A 24321-nucleotide genomic window follows, 5' to 3' on the forward strand; every position below is an offset into this window, starting at 1 on the left:
TGAGTTCTATTCCTAGCTCTCAAGTTAAACAAGACAGGCATGCTGGAATACACTTATGGTTTCAACCCTGGTGGGGGCGGGAGTATCTTCTTGACTGACTAGCCAGCTAGCCTAATCAGAGAGCACCATGTCCCAGGATAAGACCTTCTGTCAACAAAGATCAATGCTTGCTGAGGATGCCAAGGTTAACTTTTGACATCCATATGCAGTAAACACACACATACACACACATGGGGGGGGGAGGGAGGAGAGAGAGAGAGAGAGAGAGAGAGAGAGAGAGAGAGAGAGAGAGATCATTTCTATAAAACCTACAATTTACAGAAAACAGAAAAAGAGTAATCCAGTTCATGTAACATCCACATTTCCTAATTGCTTTTCATTTATATAACTTGAGTTATATAAAGAGTTCACTTGGCTATAGAAAGAGTTCATAAGGGGAAAAAAAGGAGAGGTGTCTCAAGACAGACCAGTTCAAACTGCCCAAACACGCTCTCTACAAACTTGAAGGTGTTTGATGACCTTACTGTGCATTAATTCCCTCCTGAATAAGATGGAAAATGTAAAAACCACTGTGCAGGTTATTATCAACATACAGTGACAGCCAGGCGGTGATGGCACACACCTGTAATCCTAGTACTCTGGGAGGCAGAGGCAGGCAGATTTCTGAGTTCAAGGCCAGCCTGGTCTACAGAGTGAGTTCCAGGACAGCCAGAGCTATACAGAGAAACACTGTCTCGAAAAAAACCAAAAATCCAAAAAAATCAAAAAAAAAAAAAAACAAAAAAAACCAAAAAACAAACAAACAAAAAAAAAAAAAAAACATACAGTGAGTGCCACTACAAACTCTATGGCTAAAGGAAAAACTAAAGCTGAAAGCATTGCACCACAAAATGCTTTTTTAAGGGTAAACCCACAAAATGGAACAGATCTTCCTGCCTTTTATAAAAGCTGGCTCATTTTAACATTATTAAAGTAAAACCGAGCTAGTTTACTTCTTATAGTTTCTAGAGATCCAGCACAACTTTCCTTCACAATCCTTTTTTCTCAGTGTGGGGGCTGAGCTGTGCTCTCTGAGAAGTCTCTGACAAGCTATGGTTAATAAGTTTTCCATGGTGTCAAGAGTAATAATATTAACATGCAGTTGTGAGTTAAATTAATTTTGTTTTGTGCACTGCCTTACATAAACGTAAATGACATTTCGAAATATGATCAGGCAGGAGCTGGAAAAAGCCAAATGGTGAGGCAGAATGAGACATGCTCCGTCCATCAGAGCAGAGACGTCACCTGCAGTGTTCCTGCGCACAAAGCAGAGGGGTGATGGACTACGGCAGCCAACCTAACAGGGCTTGCTTACAGATTATGTGGCCTTTAAAAACAACCCCAATTTTGTTCTGAGAGAAACAAGAGATGTTTGATATCCTGACTTGGTATTTGAAAATGAAAGACCATTATCTTGATGGTCTCTACTTTTAGTGTCTTTCAATACACAGATTTTTTTTTATCCTTTTTAACTCTGTTTGTAAGGGAGAACTGACTGGTAATAGCTTTGTTGGTTTTAGTTTTAACATTAGAAATTACAGTGTGTGGTGGACGTGCACACATGCACATTCGTGTGGAGGTCAGAAGACAGCTTGCTAAAGTTGGTTCTCTCCTTCTACCACATGAATTCTCTGGACAGATGTAGGTCATCAGGCTTGTAGGCCAGTACCTCTACCAACTGAGCCATCTCTTCAGCCCAGGAATGGTTCTTAAGCTGAGACCTGGATGTTGCATTTTTATGAATCTGTTATATTAAGTTCAGGTATGTTAGATTACACATAGACACACACAAACACACACACAAACACACACACACACACACACACACACGAACACTCACACACCATTTCAATGGCATAGATACATTTAGATACATTTGTTGTCTGTAAAGAGTTACATTTATTTATTGATACATTTGTTGTGACTTGGGCAAGGTACCTCACACATAATGACTATACTCAGAAGACTGAAGCAGAAAGATCAAAAGTTTACATCTAGCCTAGGTTACTTAACAGGATCATATCACAAAAAAAAATCAAAGAAAAGAAAAAGGTTGGGATATAGCTCAGTGGTAGAGTGTTTGCCTAGCGTGGGTAAGACCCTCGTTCCAAACTCCAGCATAAAGGAAGAGAGATGTTGAATTTGGCATGCCTAAGACATGGATTTGTTCCCAACCTTGGAGGCAAAAAGGTATTGATCTCAGAAAGAAAATATCTTAGCTGGCTCTAGGACCACAAGAACAAAACACTTCTGTATTTTGCCATTTTCCATCTAAGTGCTAAAATTTGGTATATTTTAGCTGGAAATGAAATTATAACAAAAAGGAACAGGGACTCTACAGACAGAAAATAGACAACCATTTTAGGAAGTCTTGCCACTTTATACTGTAAATCTAATGGCTTGCTTTAAGCAACAACTCACAGCTAAAATTCTATCCATTTCCTTCACAAATCTGTGGCAACTGGTTTTGTTTTTGTTTTGTTTTGTTTTTACTGTCTTCAGAAGTACTCTGAATACATCATCCAAGTTTTTAATGTGTATAAAGGTGTGCCTGATTTCATAAAGCTGAGAGTAGTGCTTTCCAAGCTACACATGCTATTTGAACCCTTCAGCCTTCCTACTAATACTGAAGGGACGCTGTCACCATTTCACACAGGAAGAGTGAAGGGAACCCCTCAAAGAGGCATGCATCACCTCCAATTTGCAGTCTGCATTTCAATTCTCAACAGCCAGCCTCCAAAGCCTGTGTTCCAGGAATGCACAGCCACCAAAGCCCAAGCCCTCTCTTCCCAGCCAGCACTCCACTCTGCTTAGTACACAGTACTCACTGGCTCAGTACCTTCCACGTGTGACTATGTAAAATGAAGCATAAAAGCCAAGAAGTGGTTTTGCCATGGAAGGTTTCAATAATTCAACGTTTCAACTCAGCAAGCCTCCTTCTGAAGTTCCTGCCTTGCTGGGTACGATGTGGAGATGAATCAGACACCTTATCTGGACCCCAGGAGTTTGGAGCCTTGTGGAAGTGGGAAGCTGAGGGGGGAAACGATCAAAATGTGAATTGAAGTGTGTTATAAAGGATGGTAGGACTTCAATAAGATGATAAGGACACTTTGAGAAGGGCAAGGAGGGTGAGGGTGAGCGGTGGGAGCATTCAGACACAGATCTCATTGGTTGAGTTGGGCTGAGCCAGAGAAATAAACAAGGCACTCAAGACAGGAGGTGGCGACTTCCCTTATAGTGAGGAAGGAGCCAGAGGCCACATCGTTGATGTGTTTAAAGACCAACCCTTTGGTAGTGGGGAAGCATTGGAGGCCATGGCTCCATGAGGAGGTTGTGGAAGGATCTCTGAAATGATACAGCCATGGAGATGAAAATAATTTTTTAAAAAGAGCTAGCTTGTAGAATTTTCTTAGTGGTTAGATAGAAGGAATGGGAATAGAGAGGCACTGAAAGTGATTTCAATACTTATTTGAGTTGATAGATAAATGTGCATATAAAGCAATAAATGAGGTTGTAGAAATATATACAAATACTAAAGCATACAATTCATTTATATGTAAGATCACATTAATATTCCTTTGCACGGTATAATTCAATGCCTTGTATTAAGCTCTTGATAGTCTTCTAAATAGTACTTATACTTACAATCGCGTGATGGCGTTTCAGTTTCTTCATTCCGATCTCACCTTACCAGTCAAATGACTTTCATAAAACTGCTCATGAATAAAGCCAAAGGCCAAATTCATTCTTGGAAAAAGCAGCCTGGCTATCCCCCCTGCATTTTAGGCTGGTATATTTTGACGTTTCGCTAGGGAGTTTGTGATTTTTCATTTCCACATATCCCATTGAGCAGCTGCATGCTGTAAACTACTGCAGCCAGGCTTCTGTTGATCCGGACTCGGGGCTGCTGAGAACGCCAGTGGGGCTCAAATGCAAACTGTGATTTATCACAAGGCTTAGTGGGCTTCAGTTCCAGAAGAGACGCCTTGTGCAGAAGAAGTCCTGATTATCCCTGCAGGAGAAAGGCCAACCTTCGAGACGGTCTGTGCCAGGTGAGACTCACATCTCCATATGGGTACAGCTCAAACCCCACTCCTTGCTACTCATGGTCCTCCAGGAGTCCAAGAACAACCTAGTAAGAAAAGTGACTCAGGTTAAGTCTCTAAACACACGATGCCAATATCCATTCATTAATGAAATTCATGAAAATAGATCGATCTTCTTTGTTCCAGGAGATGTACCAAGGACTAAGAAAGTAAAAAGACAACCATTATGGTTTAACTTTTTGCTAACTGCATATGGATAGACATGTTACTGGACTTGAAATTATAATGAGAAATTAGTGCACACATGCATTTACCATGTTCTAGGGATTGCTCTAAGTAGCATCTCTGTCCTCTCTCATTAAGTCCTTACAACCATTAGAAATCAGCAGCTATTTTCTCCATTTTATCCAGTAGTAAACTGAAGGAGAAAAAGTCTCTTCAAGGTCACTCAGCACGTAAGGGGCAAACCAGGTTTCTAAGTCCCTAATTCATGATTTGAATACCTCCGTCTCATTTATCTTTTCTATTACAGACAACTTTCCTTACCTATTTTATCTTAGTTGACCTCATTAAATCTCTACGAGGACAGAGCAATAGATTCTACCATCCCTTCTGAGTCAAGGCAATGTAACACATCTCCGCTTAGTCAATCAATTTAGCTGAAGCAACCTCAGGAGTGTAAAGGGAAACGGGGAGCTTGTGTTTGGACATCCTCGGCTCCTCTGAGAAACACTTTCTCCTGAACATCTACAGATGTCCATGGAAGACCTTGAGATGTTCATTCGGAATTTTAGCTGTTGCATCCTGTTCACTCGGGGGAAGGCATGAAAGCAATTACAAATTGCTTAACAGCTGATGTATAATATTCATGACGAAGAGTCTAGCTATGAATGGCTACACCAGGGAGAGCCTGACCTACGGGCTTTTGTTCAAGTTCAGGTACTTTGTGCTAAGAGTAGTCTTTATACCATATAGTGAGTGCTGGGTATTATTAGATATGATCCAGTATAAAGAGGGAAATTAGTAATTCTGAAATGTTCATTACAGAGAAGAGAAAGCCTGGACTTAGGTGCTGTGCAAACCTGTGCTCTGAGTTTTAATAGTCATATTATCTTAGTTATTTCCTAAGAAAAATTCTTGGAGGACCATCTACGGAGGTTATGGTAGCTATAACAGTAATACAGAAGTTGTTCCTCGAGGATGGCCAATGTTTCCTGAGCACTTACTATGCGCCAGGTTCTGTTGTGTGTACAGCATGTGTTACTTCGGTGTGAATGTTAGCATTCTCATTTTGCTGATAAGGATAACAAGGCTAGGAACATCCTCAGATCGCACAGCTGGTGATAAGCCAGCACTTATCATCAGGCTGACTGCCACCAGAAGCATGGTTCTGGCTGCCTGCGATTTCTGTGAACCGGCTGTCTTTTATGGATATAGACTTCATCTCCTGTCTGTTTTCCTTTCTTGATTTATCTAACTTATCAGCCAAGAGAACTGTTTTCTCAGAGAGCTCTGCAGCAGCCGCTCCAGTTTACTTCTGAACCATTTCATTCTGTTAACTCTTAAAACATAGTGTGTACATTGCATATGTGTGTGTGTGAGAGAGAGAGAGAGAGAGAGAGAGAGAGAGAGAGATGTATGATGAGCAGAATGGGAACAACACTGGAGAGTCAGTTCTCTCCTTCCAACTTTACACTGAGGTCTTGTCAGACTTACCTAGAGAGAGCCACACCCACTGGCCCACGTCAGCAGCCCCTGTTTAACTGCATGCTGATAAACTTGAGTGTCAATGACATATAACAGAAATGGTTTTCAGGAAGCTTTGCTCTCTGCTTCCGTCACCTATAAGCAAGCCCTTTGGCTCCTTTCTCTACCTTTAATCTACATTGCATATGTATAGAAATCCCATTTTACTAGCATACATTATCTTTTTGGTAATTTCTCCCATAAACATAAACCTACAACACTCCTTTCGCCCTTAGCACCTCACAGAAATATCTCTCTGTGTCCGAGAGTCAGTCTCTGTTAACCACATGCTATCAAATATTCAAGGAATCCTGTTGCCTGGAGCCTTTTCTCAGATAATACAGTCTTTTCAGCTTTTAATTCTTGGTAATCTACCTTGAATTTCTTAAATTCTTTGTATTAGTTGATTTTTGAGACCATCTTAAATTTATGCAATAATTCAAAACTATATATTCTCTTCAGTTCTTTAGTTGCCAAAAAATGATTTGCATATTAAAGCAATGGAAATGCAGATTACTTCAAGCTCTTCTCTTTATCCCTTTTGCATGATGTTGTACATCAGCTAATGCTTTTATGACCTGCATGTCAATAACTATCTGCAAACAACACGAAGGAACGGTGTTCGTACACACATGCATAGAGCATTATGGGGTTTTTTACAAGTGTAAAAGATAGGATTGCTCTCCATTCAGTGGGATGTTGTATAAGAAAATCAGAAAATGAATGTTACATAAGGATGAAATCATGAGAAGATGAAGCTATCCTTCTGATGAAACTGATCAGAAATTTATTGGTCCATTTTCTCATTTGTATGGTCTAGAAACTTACTAACTTTCCTTCATTAGAATGTAATGCAAAAGTTGACAACAGAATGCAATTACAAATAAAGAGGAAAGCTGTCCTGGCTTAAAATAAGTCGTAATTACATAACATATGCTGTTTTAAAACTGTCTTTGGTAGTCATTTCTCATAAAAATCTGTGCTGTATTTTACGTAACGAAAAGCTCACTGCCTTCCCAGCAGGCCCCTCCAGCTGCCAGGCTGAAGGCATGCAAAATGAAGCAGCTACCTTTGAGGAGAGTGCCTCGCATTCAAATTTATGTCACACTTACTTGGTTATCAACTCTCTTTTTGCTTACGTGATTTACTGACATGACACTTTCATGCAAGTATCCACTGAATTCCCTAATGACGTTCCAATTTTCTTAACAAACAAAAACAAAAAAAAATGCCAGTGAACTCTCCCCTAGGCAAACCAGATGGAAACAAAATTGTTTCCACAAAACGAACAATGTGAGAGATCCTGAATTCCGGATGTACTTAGAGACGATCATGGCTCCCTGTGTAACTTGGCCGCAACAAGCTATTCGGTTAAGATCACATTCGAGGACACTAAGGAGATGCATAACCTTTAAGCAGGAGTGAATGAGAGCAGGAGATGTCCACTTTGGGGATACAAATCAAAGACTGAAAAAGAAATTACCATGCAGGTGAGACCACTAAGAGCCATGGCTGGAGGCGGGGCTCACCTGTCACCTTGAACTGATTCCTTCTCGCCTAGATGTCCATGGAGTCCCTCTGTTGTATCACTAAGCTGAAAGCATGTATTCAAATTCCCTAGCGACGTGCCTACAATTGGGGCCCCACATACACTCGTCCATACCTGAAACCTGAACTGAACAGATTCTGCATGGCAGCACTGGGATGTCTACCGCCTGCCTATTAGTCTCATAATGAAACTACAAAGCTCCCAGGTAAATGAGGCGAGGCTTTGGCCTAAAAGTGGGCTCGCTCTACTCCTGTTTCTCTCCAGTAAACAGTGCACACAGGTCCCACAGAATGCCTTCTGGATTTCAGTGAGTCCTTCAGCCGGGACCCAAATGGTAGTAGTCACAGTTGACTTTTATACCTTCTCTTCATCCCAAACAGTCTCTCAAATACAAGAAATGTAAGGAATTTAAGGGAGAACATTTTGAACTCAAAGATTATTATTAAAGAATCATAGGCTACATGACGCAAACAAGAGAACACTTTCTCAAGTTCTGCAGCCTGGAAAGCAAGCACTAGCAAAGCCGTAATTATTTGGCGTCTAGTGAGGCCCTGCTTTCTGGTCAAAGGCTTTGAACAAACGAACAGTTCTCACATGGAGGGAGGGACAAGGAGCCCCCTCAGGCTTCTTTATTCATAGTAACAACCCCATTCCTGAGGCTTTGGTTCTTGTGGCCTAACCTGTGCCCCAGGCCTTGCTGCCTAACCTTGGGGTTGGGATCTCAGCTAGGGGAAGGTGTCTCCAACCTTCAAGCCAGACAGAGCACAACTGTGCAGACACCCAAGCGCTCCTCCTCAGCTCCTGGCTTATCAAGTGAGGGTTCTCTGCAGCTCGACAAAATCCAGCAAATCTAAGTCTAAGGCTATTTTTCTGCATTATCTATTATCTATCTGGATAATAGAGTAGGTTTAGCTTCTCCAAGCTTTTTATATTTCGGTCTCACTGTATTTCTTTTTTTTTTTTCTTTTTTTTCTTTTTTTTTAATTTATTGATATATTTATTTACATTTCAAATGATTTCCCCTTTTCTGGACACCCCATTCCCCGAAAGTCACATCAGTCCCTTTCCCTCCCCGTTTTCCCACCCAACCCTTCCCACTTCCCTGTTCTGATTTTGCTCTATACTGCTTCACTGAGTCTTTCCAGAACAAGGGGCCACTCCTCCGTTCTTCTTGTACCTCATTTGATGTGTGGATTATGTTTTGGGTATTCCAGTTTTCTAGGTTAATATCCACTTATCAGTGAGTGCATACCATGATTCATCTTTTGAGACTGGGTTACCTCACTTAGTATGATGTTCTCCAGCTCCATCCATTTGCCTAAGAATTTCATGAATTCATTGTTTCTAATGGCTGAATAGTACTCACTGTATTTCTAACGGTTGTTATAAAAGGTAATAATAGCATGTAGATCTGGTGCCGTGTTCTCTGTAACCATCAAGACAGGCAATCTCCAGTGTTACTTGCATGCCCTCGTTAACTCCGTCCAGTTCCCCGGGTCTGAGATGCTCTTCTCTTTGCCCCTTCTCTACTTATCACCTTCAAGGTGATATTATTATTCAGTATTATTGCCCTTTGCATCTTTCCCCCAAAGCCTGAGTCCCCTGAAGTCTACTCTCCTTTCAGATTTTTCTTTAATTAGAAACTCCACATAAGAACCATACCAAAAAAAAAAAAAAACAACAACAACAACAACAACAAAAGCTCTAGATAGTCAATTCTATATGACTAATTTCATTTCCCCCTATATTCCTTACCATGTTGACTAAATAAGTCCAACCTTTCCTTACTCTAAGCCTCCAGACCAGGAATTTCTCTTTTTCTACCTTTCCTAGGCTAAGACGCAATCTCCCTTACCTCTAGCTTTGTGCTGACCTGTAACTCATGGTTAATACCAGTTAAAGCGGTGCTGGTTAAAGCACAGAGGCAGCAGCAGAGGACGGAATCAGTCACTACAATGTCCTGGGAATTTGGAAAGGTGCCGTAGCAACAGGGACAGAGGAGGGGCATGCTTGACTGAGAATGATCAAGGAAAGATGTACTAAACAGATGACCCGTGAGAAAATAGACTCCAGAAGAAAAGCAAGGGAGGGGAAGGCAGCCAGCGGAGGGACAGCTCTCAGAGAGTGCCACAGAGTTGTGAGTGCCACGGGGGTTGTGAGTGCCACAGGGTTGTGAGTGCCACGGGGGTTGTGAGTGCCACGGAGCTTATGAGTGCCACGGGGGTTGTGAGTGCCACGGAGCTCTCCCCGATGGGTTCCCTGCACCTCCACTTGGATTTGCTTTCATGGAGCACTGTTTGTTCGCGTGCGTGTGTACATGCATGTTTGTGTATGTGCTTGGATAATACTTCTACAGCTCTCCCATTTATGTCTGTGGCCTTCACCCTTCACGCATCACTGTCTCCATAAGCTGGCCCCTGTGTTTCAAATGTCTTTTCAGGGGAGGCCACCCTTTCCAAGAGTCTCCCCCTAAATCAGCTTTATGTCTCTCCAAAAGCTCCTCCCTCTCTTGTTGTATACTCCTTGGGTTTGCAGATCAGGAGATTCACAGGCATTCACTGGGTTGGCTAGTTTCACTCTGGCTACGTAGTCTCATACCTAACAATGTTTCTCTTGGAAGCCTGGTCCCCAATGTAGGTAGTAGCCTTTTTGATTAATGAGCATTAAGAAACCACAGCTGGGCTGGTCAGATGGCTGAACAGCTAAGAGAACCTTTGGTTCTTGCTGAGGACCCAGGCTTGATTCCCAGCACCCATTTGGTAGCTCACACCTGTCTGTAACTCCAGGTCCAGGGAATCTTCTGCCCTCTTCTGACTGACTAGGGCACTGCATGTATACAGTGCACTGACCATACAAGCAGACCAAACACCCATACACATAAAAATATAACTTTTTCAAAAAAAGCCACAAGCCACACTCTTAAGAGGGCCTAGCCTCCTGCCCCATGCTGTTAGAAGAGCTTTGTTGTAAAGTTTCATTTTGCTGACCGTTGTTGGCATGGTCTTTTCCCTTACATATTATCACTGCTGGCAGAACCCTCTCAGAGCCTGTGTGCTTTCTACCTCCAAGTCTTTTTAAGCTCTTCCTTTTCATTGTGTGATCCTCTCCTTCCTCTTATCTCAGAGTCTCCTTTATTTCTTTTTCTAGAACCTGGGTTTCACCATAGAAAGCCTGTATTTATATCTCCTCTTCCCCTGGCCTTCCGTGGGCTTCTTTTGTATTTCTGAATGTCTAGTCTTGGCTCTCTTTATTCCAATTCTTTCTTCTCCCCTCTGGAGACTTCAAACACCAACCTCTCTATTCCCACGTGGCATTATCTCTTCTACCTATACCATCCTCTTCAGGCAATTTTATTTTAGCTTTTGCTCTCGATGTGTCTAAATACCTACTGCACCTTCTAAAATTATTTTTGAAAGAAACATTACACCTAACACTGTTCATAGTTTTCTCCACATAATATTCCACCCCAAAGCGTACCTGGGGAGGTGCTACATACCCTTCCTGTCTTGTGCGGCAGGCACCTCATGCTACCTTGCTGTATCTAAGATCATCTTTCTGCTCATGTGATGTGTGGCTGTGGATGACAAGAACACGCCTAGCTTCTCGACAATAGCAGGGGCCTGTTTCTGCTCCGGACACGGGTCCAATATCCATGCCCATCTCAATAGTTTTCTGTCTCACACTTAGCTTTTGCCCGTCTTGGTTCTCTCTACCGCTGTTAAGTTTCGGTATATCATTACTGTTTGTCATTTCCAGTGTGGTTGTCCTAGCGCCTGCGCATCCCCTTCCAGTTCTGCAGAGCAAGCTTCTGGCTTTAACGTGCCTGAAGAACTCACTAAACCTCCTCACTAAACCTCCTCATGCCTCTCCTCCCACACAGCCTCCAGGACACCTTTCTTTCCCCTGAGGTTCACATCGAGCGCCACATCTATGGAAGCAACAGCCGCAGATGCCTCTGCCTTCTCCCCAGGTGAACTAATAATTAGAATCCCACCAGGAAGTCCCTGAGTGGGCAGCCGTTCTCAGCCTTCGGGTGATCCCTCCCGAAACTCTTTAAACTCTTCCCACAGCTTCCCTCCTGAGTCCCAAGTGGCCGATTTCCCTTATCTCCTCTTCCTTCTGGCTTCTTCTCAACGCAAGATTAAACAGAAAGCCTTGCACTTTTTCCTTAACTCTTTCTCAAACTTTTCTGTCTTTTCTTTTTTTCTAGTAGTTCCTATTGCTTTGCCTCCTTCATCATTTTTCCACATTCTTTATAATTATAAGATTCCCGTGTGCCATGGATGGACCCCACAACAAGATAAAAAACCATCACTCTACCCCTCTCCTCTCCCTAAACGGCCTTCTAGTAGCTTCGCTCCCCAGGCGGGCTCCAGTGTGGCTTGGTTTGCTTCAACTAAGCTTTTCCTCCCGTTTTCCTTCCTTCTGTGGCTTTATGATCTCCCTGCTCACAGATGAGCCTTACCCAACCCCAAGGCAGACAAGCCAGGCTCCATTGTCTATTATAATGGTGAGAGATCCGGTTGTTCACCGGAGTGCTGAACTTACACTGTCCGTATTCTCCATCACTTAGTGATTGCCACAGCGGCTCTGTGAAGCAATGGCATCTCAGAGTCACATGAGCATCGCCTCCTAGGCACCAGGATTGCCTCCTGGGCGCCAGAATTGAAAAAGAGAAAGAATCCTTTCAATAGAAAGGCCCCTTAGTCTTATTGGGGAAATGAAGATTCCCTTTCCCCAATAATAGCTCCTAAGCTCATGAGGATGAGCCTGTAATAACAGCTGTAGAATAACAAACCTGTGCTATTGTTTAGTTCAATTTGTAAAACTTCTGTGCTACCCTGTGGGTCAGCCTACACATCTGCCATTCAAATGCATGTCTTTGCACTAGAGTTGGCCCTTTCGGGGTCACAGTGGCAAGGAGCAACCTTTTCAAGGGATATTTGGCATTGTTCTTCAAGATTGTTCCTAGACCACTGGTCCACTCTCTGGCACGCTTATTTAAGATGCCTCTTTTATGGTTGTGTTGGAAGTCGGCATCGTTATTTACAAAGGTGTGTTCTCCTATCTCAGAATCCATATTACATTCTAATACTAATGTTAATTCTATAACATTAGTTCCCATGATCCAGGTCTGGGAAATACCCCCTAGCATTAAAGTCAGGCCTGGAAAAGAAAACAGAATATTGAACAGAATATTAGTGTGAGTCAGAAAAGCTAGGCTGTCTGGATGACGGGCAGAGAATGTGAAAGAGCTGAGACACTTGGTAAGGTTTGTCCTTGGGACCTCACACAGCCTGGGCACTGCCTCCTTACCTCAGTGGCATGAGTCTACCCACCCTGTTCCTAGCAAAAAAGCAGCACTCCAAGGCCGAGGTCACATCAACCCCCTTCCCCGATTTGCCTGCTTCCACACAAGAGTCTTCTAACTCAGAGCTGTCAACTAAATTTAACGCCATGCCAGATGCCAATATTACCCACTAGGGGCCAAAGCACTGATTTGTTTTACTATAAATACACGAAGAGATCTAAGCTTTTAGCTAAGAGGATGAATAATTAGATTTTAGGTACCCGGGCACACCACAATATGAATCTTCTTTCCTTTAACTTTTTAAAAATTAATTCACTTTTTGATTTACTTTACATCCCAACCACAGCTTCCTCTCTGAAGACTCCCCCAACTCCATCCTCCTCCCTTTCTCCTCAGAAAAGGGGGGGGGGGTGGGAGGCCTTTCTAGTATACCACCCAGCCTTGGCATATCAAGCAGCAGTAGGACCAGAGAATCTTCTTATAACTTTTTAAAATTAAGCTTGTTCTTGGCTTTATTTTGTAGTAATTGAGAAGACTTTAATAAATATAACTGACATGCAGGACCCAACAGGACAACATGAAACATGTAAACAAGTCAAAGAAGCTGATTAACCCAATGGTCCACACATTTATCACTTTTTGTGGTGAGGATTGAGTTTTAAGGCTATATTATTGTTAAGTGAGTCACCATGCCAGAGAACACATCTCCAAAAGTGTATGTGGATAAGACTCTGTGACACATCCTCAGCCACAATCCACCCCAGTCATGGTCGCCACACTTCTCTGCGTTGACTCTTGGGGAGCTCATGCAGAGTTTTCTTCCTGTGACTTGACATATTTCCCTTCATGTTATGTCCTTCAAGCTCATGCCTGTCCCAGCAAGGAGATTTCCCTCTTTTAAAGCTAAACGATTGTCCATTGTCTGCATAGGTGATTGAATAGATGTTCACTCTGCCTGAACATATTTATGGCAAACTTTGATATTTTAATACATATATGCACATTATTATATTTAAATAAGGCTCAAGATGTCTATCTCCTAAACACTTGTATCATTCCTTTCTTGTGAATGCATCCAGTTTTCCTCAAACATTTAAAACTATACATTATCAACTGTGTGTAGCTACCCTGCTGTCTCAGCAGACTGGCTTCATCTACTAATACTGCAGTTTAATACTCCGTGGTACAAGAGATCGCCTAAGGTTCCATGGCTCCACACCTTCTACTGTCACACACCAATGCCTGGTTGTTTGATTGGACATAGCAAATGCCTCTATTCTCTCTACAGAACCCTTTCCCAATACATGGTTCTCTGTACGCACTTACAACTCTTGTTGACTCTTTAGCTGTATGTTTGATCACCCCATAAAAGACAGGTTTCTTAAAACCAAGGACAAGTTTTTTTGTTGTTTTGTTTGTTTGTTTGTTTGTTTGCTTTTTGGAGACAGGGTTTCTCTGTGTAGCCCTGGCTGTCCTGGAACTCACTCTGTAGACCAGGCTGGCCTCGAACTCAGAAATCCACCTGCCTCTGCCTCCCAGAGTGCTGGGATTACAGGCGTGAGCCACCACCGCCCGGCTCAAGGACAAGTTTTAATCAGAACTTGTTCTTAACACTTTGCATAGTGACTAATATGCTGAGAATACAATAAACATTTAGGAAATTAATGACAGAAAGAAGGTCATGTTTTCCTCATTTTCTACAGCCCATAAATGGATCACTAATCACACTTCTGAAAACAATGTTAAAATTCACTCAATATCACACTTCTGAAAACAATGTTAAAATGCACTCAGTTATTTGTATTGCATCAAGATATTAGCCATATAGTGAGTTTGAGGATTACTAAGGTTACATACAAGCCTATCTGGGAAAAATATTTATTTTTATCCAGGGTTGGCAACAATCACAAATCCACAACAAATTGCTTACATGTGATTGTATAGAGAAAGATGCAGGTTTTGTTGTTGTTGTTGTTGTTGTTGTTGCTGTTAATGATGATGATGATGATGATAATGATGGTGGTGTTCTCAAGGATATAAACATTATAAAGTAGAAGGTTCAACTCTGCTTTATTTACCCAGCAGGAATCCCAGCTATGCACCTTCTGCTGTTTTCAGCACGCAGCTGCCAAGGACACTTAGAGGCCCTTGCCACACACAGGGGGATCATGGGTAGCAAGTCTAGGGAACTGGTTCCATACGCAGTGCACATCACTCCATTTATATTCTAGTAACTAGGTGACATCTGAATTCCAGGAAGCCATATGCTGCACATGTGGTCTTAACAGTGTCCAAGAAGAGAATGGTCTTTGATGAACAGCTAGCCATCTTTCCAGAGCTGAGAACTCAATAAACTCGCATAAACCAACCCCTACACAGGATCTATGGGCACAGATAAAAGCAGATTCTATAGATGTCCAAATCCATGAGCCTGAGATCTAATCCAGTGAGTCTACAAGTTGATACGTGATTTCAATCTCAGTATACTTCAAAAGCACCCACGAATGGCCTGACTTAGAATGAATGGCTAGGTAAGTAAGTGACTTTTGAAATGAGGTCCATAAGATGAGTGATTTTGTCTAACTCAAAAAGAAAGGCAAGAGAGCGAAATGTGCCAAGCCAAGGTGCCAGTTCATGTGACAGCCGAGAGAATGTAGGTGACAGGCATACTTAGGGTGATGAACAAGGCTTTCCCATGTAGTGTGGTGGTGAGCTTAAGCAATATAAGAAGAGAGCAAGGTAGAACCAGGAAATAGAACTTAGGGAATCATATAACATGGTCAGAAGTTGAGTCTTCATTCAAGGAAGATGGGAGACTTATTTAAGGATTTTAAGTGAATTTCAAAAGTGACTCTGTCAACTCTATGCCAGAAATGAATTTAAAAGCAACGAGTGAGAGATGTTGAGATAAGTGGCCAAAGGGATTAGGATAGAATTTAGCAAGCCAGACTTCAAAAGAAGTTAGCAGTCAGCGGCAACGCCCATTCTCCCAGCTGGGACAGCTAGTTAGATGCTGGTATCGTTCGGTGAAACAAAGCGAACCACACTTGGTCATCTCTGGAGAATTGAGACTATCTGGCTATAAATGCAGAGTTTTGCATTTGAGTCTAAGTGATACAGAAGTTGAAGGCAAGTTGACGGCTAGACAGATGAGTCTGAGGCCTGAAGAAAGACGAAGGCTTCAGATATAAACATGGAAATCACCCCTGCATCATAAATCTCAAAATCTTAGAAATGCCTGTTCATGGGGCTGGAGAGGTGGCTCAGTGAGTAAGAGCACCCACTGCTCTTCCCAAGGTCCTGAGTTCAAATCCCAGTACCCACAGGGTGGCTCACAACCATCCATAAAATGATCTTCTGGTGTGTCTGAAGATAGCTACAGTGTACTCATATACATAAAATAAATAAATCTTTAAAAAAGAAAAAAAGAAGACTGGAGAGATGGCTCAGGGGTTAAGAGCACTGACTGCTCTTCCAGAGGTCCTGAGTTCAAACCCCACCACCCACAGTGTGGCTCACAACCATCCGTAAAATGATCTGCCACCCTCTTCTGGTGTCTGAAGATAGATAGCTACAGTGTACTCACATATAATAAATAAATAAACAAATGAATATTTCAAAAAGAAAAGAAATGCCTATTATTAATATTATTTCTAAATGATTATGAAGAAAAGCCGGGCTTGAACTAAGCTCTGAGAAGGACGGCGAGGGAGGAGTGGCTGGAGTGGAAGAAAAATTAAACAACTGAACAGCAGCATTCTAATAAAAAGATGCAGAGAATAATCAATAGAATGTGGATAGAGGCAGCTGCTGCTTAATTCCTTTAATATATTTGGCTGTAAGAGAAGTGTAGTTGAGATGAGATGTTTTAATAATGCCAAGCACACCTATTTATGGGCCTCTACCTCCTTTATGCGTACTAATAAACCTAACATATAATTGAGGCACAAAGGGGTTAGTAATTTTCCCAAGGCTTAGAAGTAGCAGACTTATTAAGTGGCAGACCTGCAAACTGAACCTGAGCTGTCTGCCTTCAGGACCAAGCGCCATTCCTCAGTCACTAAGGAATCTCCTATGGCACATTTTAATGTTGAGTAAGACATCCCAAAGTATATTTTTGTCTTTTGATAGGAAGATATGTGCACATATGGCCAACATATCTGTATATAGATGATATACAGATTATGGTGTGCCTACATACTATGTTATTTAAAACATTTCAATAAAATAAACAATGAAATGAAAGTATGAGATAGAAATAAATATGAAGATGTGTTTCTTATTGTCCTCCCTTTCATCATTGGATCACCTATGACCTCCATAATGGAGACAATCAGGAACATGGGAGACAGGGGAGCCTTTAATAGTGGTTCTCAACCTGTGGGCCATACTCACACCCCAGTGAGGGCTGTCACCTATTAAATATCCTATCTATCAGATATTTACATTACAATTTGTTAAAAGTAGCAAAGTTACAGTTACAAAGTAGCAACAAAATAATTATATGGTTAGGGGTCACCACAACCTAAGGAACTGTATCAAAGGGTCAGAGCATTAGGAAGGTTGAGGACCTTTAAGACCAAAGGATAAGAGAAAGAATGAGCCAGATGTATTTTGGTTTCTGATACTATCTGATCAGTTTCTTCAAACTTCATGGCTTAAAATATACACTTGTCATCTCACCATACCATAAAGTAGAGAGGACACCAGGCAGTTAATACTGGGAGCTAAGGACAAACAGGAGAATGATGGAAACACGTTTTCCCAGCTAGATGACTCTACCGCTATGCCATCAAGACCCTGCCACAGAGAGAGAGAAGACCATCAAAGTGAGGCCTAGAGAGTTAGGCAGTGTCTTCAATGCCTCCTCACTGAAACCACCCCTAAGCTACCTGGATACTGTTGTAAGGTTTAATCTTTTTAATTAGCAAACACGGTATTAGCTATCATTATATTATTTTGGACTTAAGTATGTTTTAGTAGATTGTCTTTTCCTTTGTCCCCCCGCTGCTTTGAATGATACTTCCTAGCCTCACAATGCTTCACATTTTCACAAAGTACACACCCAAAGCAAGCCCAACAGCTGGCCAGGGCTGCTTCCACAACCCCATGCTGAACTATTAGTTACTTTTAATGGACACAATAACTTTCTGGTTTTGTAATCCTTATTTTAATCACACCAAATATCCACTTTTTTTATCCACTTTTTAGCTGTTAATCATTTCTAATAGTACTGCCTCTATCTCTAATTCAAAACATGCAGATATGAAGAATTTTTGGAAACTCTATTATATCACAAAGCATAAGTCCATTTCCCATTAAATCACACTGTAAGAATAATGTATTTTAAGCGAATCAATGGTTCAAGGGTTTTGTTCGTGTATCCCTGTGCTCCTAAAATGCTCATCAACTGCATGAGGTCCATCTAGACGCTTCCTTCTGAGCCTTCATCTCAACGCAAGTGAAGACTCTTCCTGGATGCTGTATACTTTACTATCTCATCTTCCCTACACCTTCTAGCTCTGGTTATAAGAAGAAAACCTGTCTTAACATGACATGTGGATATCAGGCACCTTTGGCCAAACTACACTCGAGATGACTTTGAGAAACTGGTGATGATTATGCATGGAAGGAGGAGGTTATCTCCAATTAAAGTATCATTTCCTCCCCAGCTCTGTCACTAGATCTGAGGATGTTTCAAGGTTCCCTTCCCACATCATTTCTGCTGCATCTGTACTGGGGTTAATATACTGCCTTGTTTCTCATCTGGGTAGCCACAGAGACTACACTGTAGCTTAGAATTCTATGGTAGGATTCAGTGATTATTTTTGATAAAACTGAGTCAATGAAATCATATAAAATAATGTTTTATACAGTATCTTCACAAAAAAAAAAATGTTCAAGGGCATAAACTGTCCCTGTTACCTAAGCAGTATAGTGTACATTTGTATACTAGGATAGATTTACTGTTTGTAGCCTGAGTACATTTCCTAACCGCATTCATACTGTGACCATCTGGTCCATTAGTTGTAAATACTGATTTGGAAGAACCTTCAGGGGGTATGAACATAGTTGTGAGCACATCAAGAACTTGAAAAATTCTATCGCCCAAAGAACGAATTACCTGTTATTACCTAATACTTCCCGTTATCCCATCCCAGTGGCCTTCTTTGGAGAACAGCCAGGCATGTTGGTGCATGCCCTTAATCCCAGCACTTGGGAGCTAGAGGCAAATGGATCTCTGTGTGAGTTCAGAGCCACGGAGGTCTGTGGTCTCCATAGAGTGTTCCAGGACAGCCAGGGCTACACAGAGAGACCCTGTCTCAAAAAAACAAAAACAAAAACAAAAACAAAAAACACAGAAAGAGTGCCATGTGAACATTTTAATACTTGTACAAATGAAGAATATGCCAATAGACTGAGTTTCTATTATTGAACAATTAGACCTCCATTTATTTCTCACCTCTAAATAGACTCCTAACCTTGGGGCAAAGGAAATCTACTCATCAGAGTATCTATTGCCAATGGAACACAGAGAAAAATCTTCTTGCAATTAACATAAATAGACTATGTCCTTTTAAAATGACATGGCACTGAGTCATTTTCGGTACTTATTAAAAACTCATTCAAAGGCAAATTGTTTCCAAAAAAAGTATCTGAACTTAGCCCATTTTCAAAGGCCACCGAAGCAAAACCCTTCCCTTACACAGAAAATGATGGCCAGTCCTGTAAGACCCATGAAAAACGTTCATTTGCAATCAAACCTTTTTGTCCATTGGAGATGACCTTTGTTTTAATATCTATAATGCTTTCCAAAAGGAAGGTATTTGTGTAGTTGTCCAGAGAATCATTAATTTGTGTCTGCACTATTCAGTGGCTGCTTCAAAAAAAAATCATGGATTTATCAAGCTGTTCAGAACAAAAGTACCTTCTGATTGTCAGCTCCAAAGTTTAAAAGAGCAGGTTAATTTCTCTGAATCTCACAGTTGGAACTTTCTAACAGTAACTGGCAGCTTCCACCTAGTGATCAAGGCAATTCACTAAAATAAATTATACATAAAGCTGAAATCCCTAATAGTAATGAGGCCCCTTCATGAGATAATCATACCAGCAAAAGCATTCATCTGTCAGCTGCTACTCTGCAGGGCCTTGAAAATCCCTATGGAAGAACTTTACCTCCAGAAGGATGTGGCTTCTAGCATTATGGTAGAGTTAGCAAGGTAGTGGTCTAGTGCTAGGCACAAAGGAGAGGCATCCAGGAAACCTGTTAGCCCACCTGTTGATTAAACTGGAGCCAGTGTTGACAGAACGCTAGCATCAGTGCTGTGTATAAGGCAGTAGACCAAGGAGCTTCTCCTTTCAATACATGCAGCCCTTAGCTACTTAGAAGACCTCCATTGTATTCCTGGAGCAAGGCATAGAGCAGTAGTAGAAATTCTATTCCTGCCTCTTCTAGAGTCTACAGGTGGCCGCTGAACCCATATATGCAAAGAGGAAAAACTGTTGGACACCATGCTGCAGACGATACAAAAGATGGGACTGAATCTTCTAAACATTAGCTTAGCCATCAATATGCAATCTGCTTTGGGATTTGTAAGGACTAAAACTGAGGAATTGTTTTACTGGGCTTTTTCAAAAGTCTGATCGGTGTGGCGAGGGCTTCATTTCAAAAGCAGTGGGGGCTGACCAATGGTTGGCATGGAGGATGGACAAGAAGTCGAAGGGGTGTGATGGGGAAGACATAGTGAGGAGGGTGGCAAATGCCACGCTGGAGCTCATGTTGGAGGTAGTCATTCATGGAAGGTAGTCAAGGCAGGTGATCGTGTCAGTTACAAACAATGGGAACAACGCAATCTGACACACATTCACATCTACAGAAAAGACTTAGGTGTTAGAGGAAGAGACTAACAGAGAGACAGCAATTAGCCTCTAGGAAAAGGTCTTGGAAGGAACAGTTAAAGAGAAGGCATATGCTGAACAGCAGTTTAGAGAGATCATTTTCAACGAGGACGGGATATAATGTAAGTCATCAGTGGGATTTTTAGTCATCGTCACTTCACAGGTAGTGTTAAATGATCCTGCTTCAGTGTCATTGAGACCACCTACCCAACATCCTATAACCTCTAGCTCTCAAGTATCTACCTACAAAATGGACATAGAAGCTTCATGTGCTCCTAAGGAAACTGGAATTGTTAATATGACATAAGAATCTAAGATGGATCATTAAAACCTGGTGATATTTCTTACTTTCTCCCAGGCGTGAGTTTTCCTCCATCTTGACATCAGAAATTATACAAGTTGGGGGAGGAGCAGTGACTAGTTTTAAAACAGCTGTTGAGGATAAGTAATTAAAACTTTGGAAAGTCATCTCAGTTCATTCATGTAAAAATAATATTTAATTTGCCATACTGGTTCATAATTTTTATGAGCAAGTGAAAAAAATGTTCCATGCTAAAGCCTCTAAATTAATTCAATGCAGATCTGTAAAGAGTTTTAAAAATAAGTCCTTCTCTTCCTCGGGCGCCTTAAATATCCCCATTTGTTCTTTTACAAACTCATTCTTCATCCACCCCAAAAGCTTAAAACTGCAGTGAATCTCACACATTTCTTTTATCCAAAATGCTGAGCTCTCTTTTGAAGCTAAATAGGACGTAGAATCTTTGGAATCTTTTAAATTTTCTGTCTTAAGATTGAAGAATAAAATGATCCCGCAAGAAAGATGACGTGACATTTTTTCACTTAAAACAACTGGAAGCCTTCTGTGGCACTGAGTGCCTGTAGCCCTCAGTAGTTTACAGACAGATGAGCAGCTGAGTCTGCGGCCTGAGGTCATCCTCACCTGCAGTCAGTTCAAGGCCAGCCCCTGATACATGAGTGCTTGTGTCAAAACATTTCTAATGAGATATATGAAGTTTTTAAAGTTACCTACAATTTTGAAATTATGGAATGGAAAAAGAGTAAGTATTAAAAAAGAAAAATGGATATTTTGGGGTGAGACAAAAAAATATAAAACTGAGCTTATTTTAGCACCCTAAGCTATTCATAGAATCCAATAATGAGCTATATAGAGATTTATGATCTAGGACAATGTACACATCTCTGGCATGTCTGGTGAAGTAGTAAAAATAGTCTAGCCTGTAGTACAATGAGTTTACCAAGGAGATGAACATGCATAGCAAAAATGACCATTTCAAGCAGCAATTTTGTCAATGTACATTTCTCTTCCTTTGCCAAGTTTAGAGGAAGCTGGCTGTCTTTTGTATTCATTTCTAAAATACTAATTCCAACTCTATTTTCAGAGGCTATGTAAAATACATTCTACTAACTCGCAGAATATGTCAATTAAGTGTCAGGGTAACTAAGCACATGGGGTAACTCTGGTCCAAGGAACCCTACCAGCCACGGGGAGCTATGCTGACAGAGCATGGCTATTTCCCAAACGGTTTTGTACTTATGGTTTCGCACAGGTGAGGTATTGTGATACCCATGCAAGGACCTTTTCATCAGGAAAGACAGACAAGTGGGAGAATTAAACCATCTACACAGGAACATGAAAACAATGTTCTCATCAACCTAGAGGCATGCTGTCAGACACTACAGGGATTCCACAAATAGAACTGGGCCATAAAAACATGCGGTGCTGTTTTCCTTAGAGCATTAGTTAAGCATGGAAAGACGGGCTGGAGTTCTCAAGCTCTCCATTTCCTTATACTGCTACATTATATCAAGGGTGGTATTCCCACACTGGAGACTGGCTCATTTAGCACATAAGTCTAGACACAGATAAGGCCAAGAGGAAAAGACTTAGGGTATCGGTAGTTTCCATATACTCTATGCTACAGGTCTAAGAAGTCTGACACTGGTATTTCCCTCTTCAGAATGAAACTTAGATTTGGGGAGGGAAAACATTAAGAAATGAACTCTGGTGGGCCATACAGTTAATTCCTTACATCTGATGGCTGTCAGGAGCCTCTCCCATCTCAGGAGGTGTGTACAGAAATATTTTAATTCTTTTTATTCTCTCCACCCCTCAGCCATTGTGTGTGTTTGCACTACACTTGGGTGTGCGTGTGTATACACCCACACACACACAGAGACACACAGGCACTCACAGAAATACAAATCATAGTCACATTGATCAGCATGGTTGTTAACTGGAGTAGAAAATAATAAGTAGTCCTAAAACCTCCCTACATTCTCCACTTAAGAGAAGACAGTAAACATGAGTCCTCTCTGGGAAAGGACCATTTTGTATGACATCATTTTCTGATCTGGATAAGTTATTTTGAATCACTTGATTATTAGATGTGCTTTGGGCATAAACTACGGTAGCACTGAAACCCCATGAGGCGCTTTGAGTATTTTCATTGTGGCACATGTTACAGTTGTCTAGTCTGCTACTAGAATTTTACAAACTTAAGGATAAAGACAAAGACTTGCCTTGAAATGAATAAAACCAAAATACACACACACACAAAAAAAAAACCCTCACACTCGAATGCATTTATCTCATATGAGTTTCAGAATTTTTCAACAATAAATAGAACTTAGCTGAACAAAGATGTCTTTCTTCCGAAGTCCCTAAACATAGGCTTTTAGATATAATCTTATTTGAAAGGGAAAATGACAAACACTAAAATGGCCTGATTCTAATAAAAAAACAAAAAATAAGTAAGGGAAGGGGGGCTGGAGAGAGAGCTCAGCAGTTTAGAGCACCTGACTGCTCTTCTAGACGACCTGAGTTCAATTCCCAGCAACCACATGGTGGCTCAGAACCATCTGTAATGGGATCCAATGCCCTCTTCTGGTGTGTCTGAAAACAGCTACAGTATACTCACATAAAATAAAGAAATACATCTTAAAAATAAAAATAAAATATAAATGAGTAAACCCTACAAAGCTCTTTAATAAAGCACGGGGATTTTATGAAGAGTTTTGCAGTATTCAGTGCCTTCTCAAAGACAGTCATCTCGGTCTCCTTTCAGAATTATAGATATATTCTATCAGATATTAGAGTGTAAATGGCCTTTTTTTTTTCAAAATCTGAAGTAGATAATCTTGAAAAAGACTGGTATCATATGAAATGACCATATAAAAATGCCCGTGGGCTTTGAAGTCTTCAGACTCTAATTGTCCTAAACATCTCTTGAGGAAATTACAATGTCTAAGACCAAACAGTTCAGTTTCACTTGAAAACTCACCACTACCTCTTCATTGGTTTTCATAGCAAGAGAAACTGGGTGACATCTGCTTCTCCCTCCGCTACGTCCCTACTGCCGGCAAGCTGACTGTTGTCATTCTGGAAGCCAAGAACCTGAAGAAGATGGATGTGGGTGGCTTATCTGGTGAGTGCACAGTGGCTATTGATTGTTGGAAATGCTGTTTCACTGTGGGCACCGAATGTGTAGCCCCCGTGCTGTGGCTCCCCGCTCCTTAATTGATCGCAGCTCTCTTTCCTACAGAGCTGGAAGCAGTGTCAGAATTCAGCCAACGCAGGGCCCCAGGAAGCCACTCTCGGCTTATTGAAATTGGCAAAGAAGATGAAATCTATTTCCCTTCTCCATAGCCAAAGTATCAGCTGTCATTTCTATGTCATTGAAAGCTAAAATTTTGGCTTCTTATTTGAAAGG

General features: G+C 41.3%; 1 protein-coding gene across 1 annotated transcript in view; it reads left to right on the forward strand.

The window, feature by feature from the left end:
* Syt1 (synaptotagmin 1) overlaps positions 1-24321 on the forward strand; it is a 533203-nt gene that overhangs the window by 412420 nt on the left and 96462 nt on the right. The window contains exon 9 of the mRNA XM_052165717.1: positions 23919-24036. Coding sequence (XP_052021677.1) covers positions 23919-24036 — 118 coding nt within the window. The remainder of the gene's footprint in view (positions 1-23918; positions 24037-24321) is intronic.

The sequence above is a fragment of the Apodemus sylvaticus genome, chromosome 20 (assembly GCF_947179515.1).
Source record: "Apodemus sylvaticus chromosome 20, mApoSyl1.1, whole genome shotgun sequence".
In the NCBI taxonomy this organism is placed as follows: Eukaryota; Metazoa; Chordata; class Mammalia; order Rodentia; family Muridae; genus Apodemus; species Apodemus sylvaticus.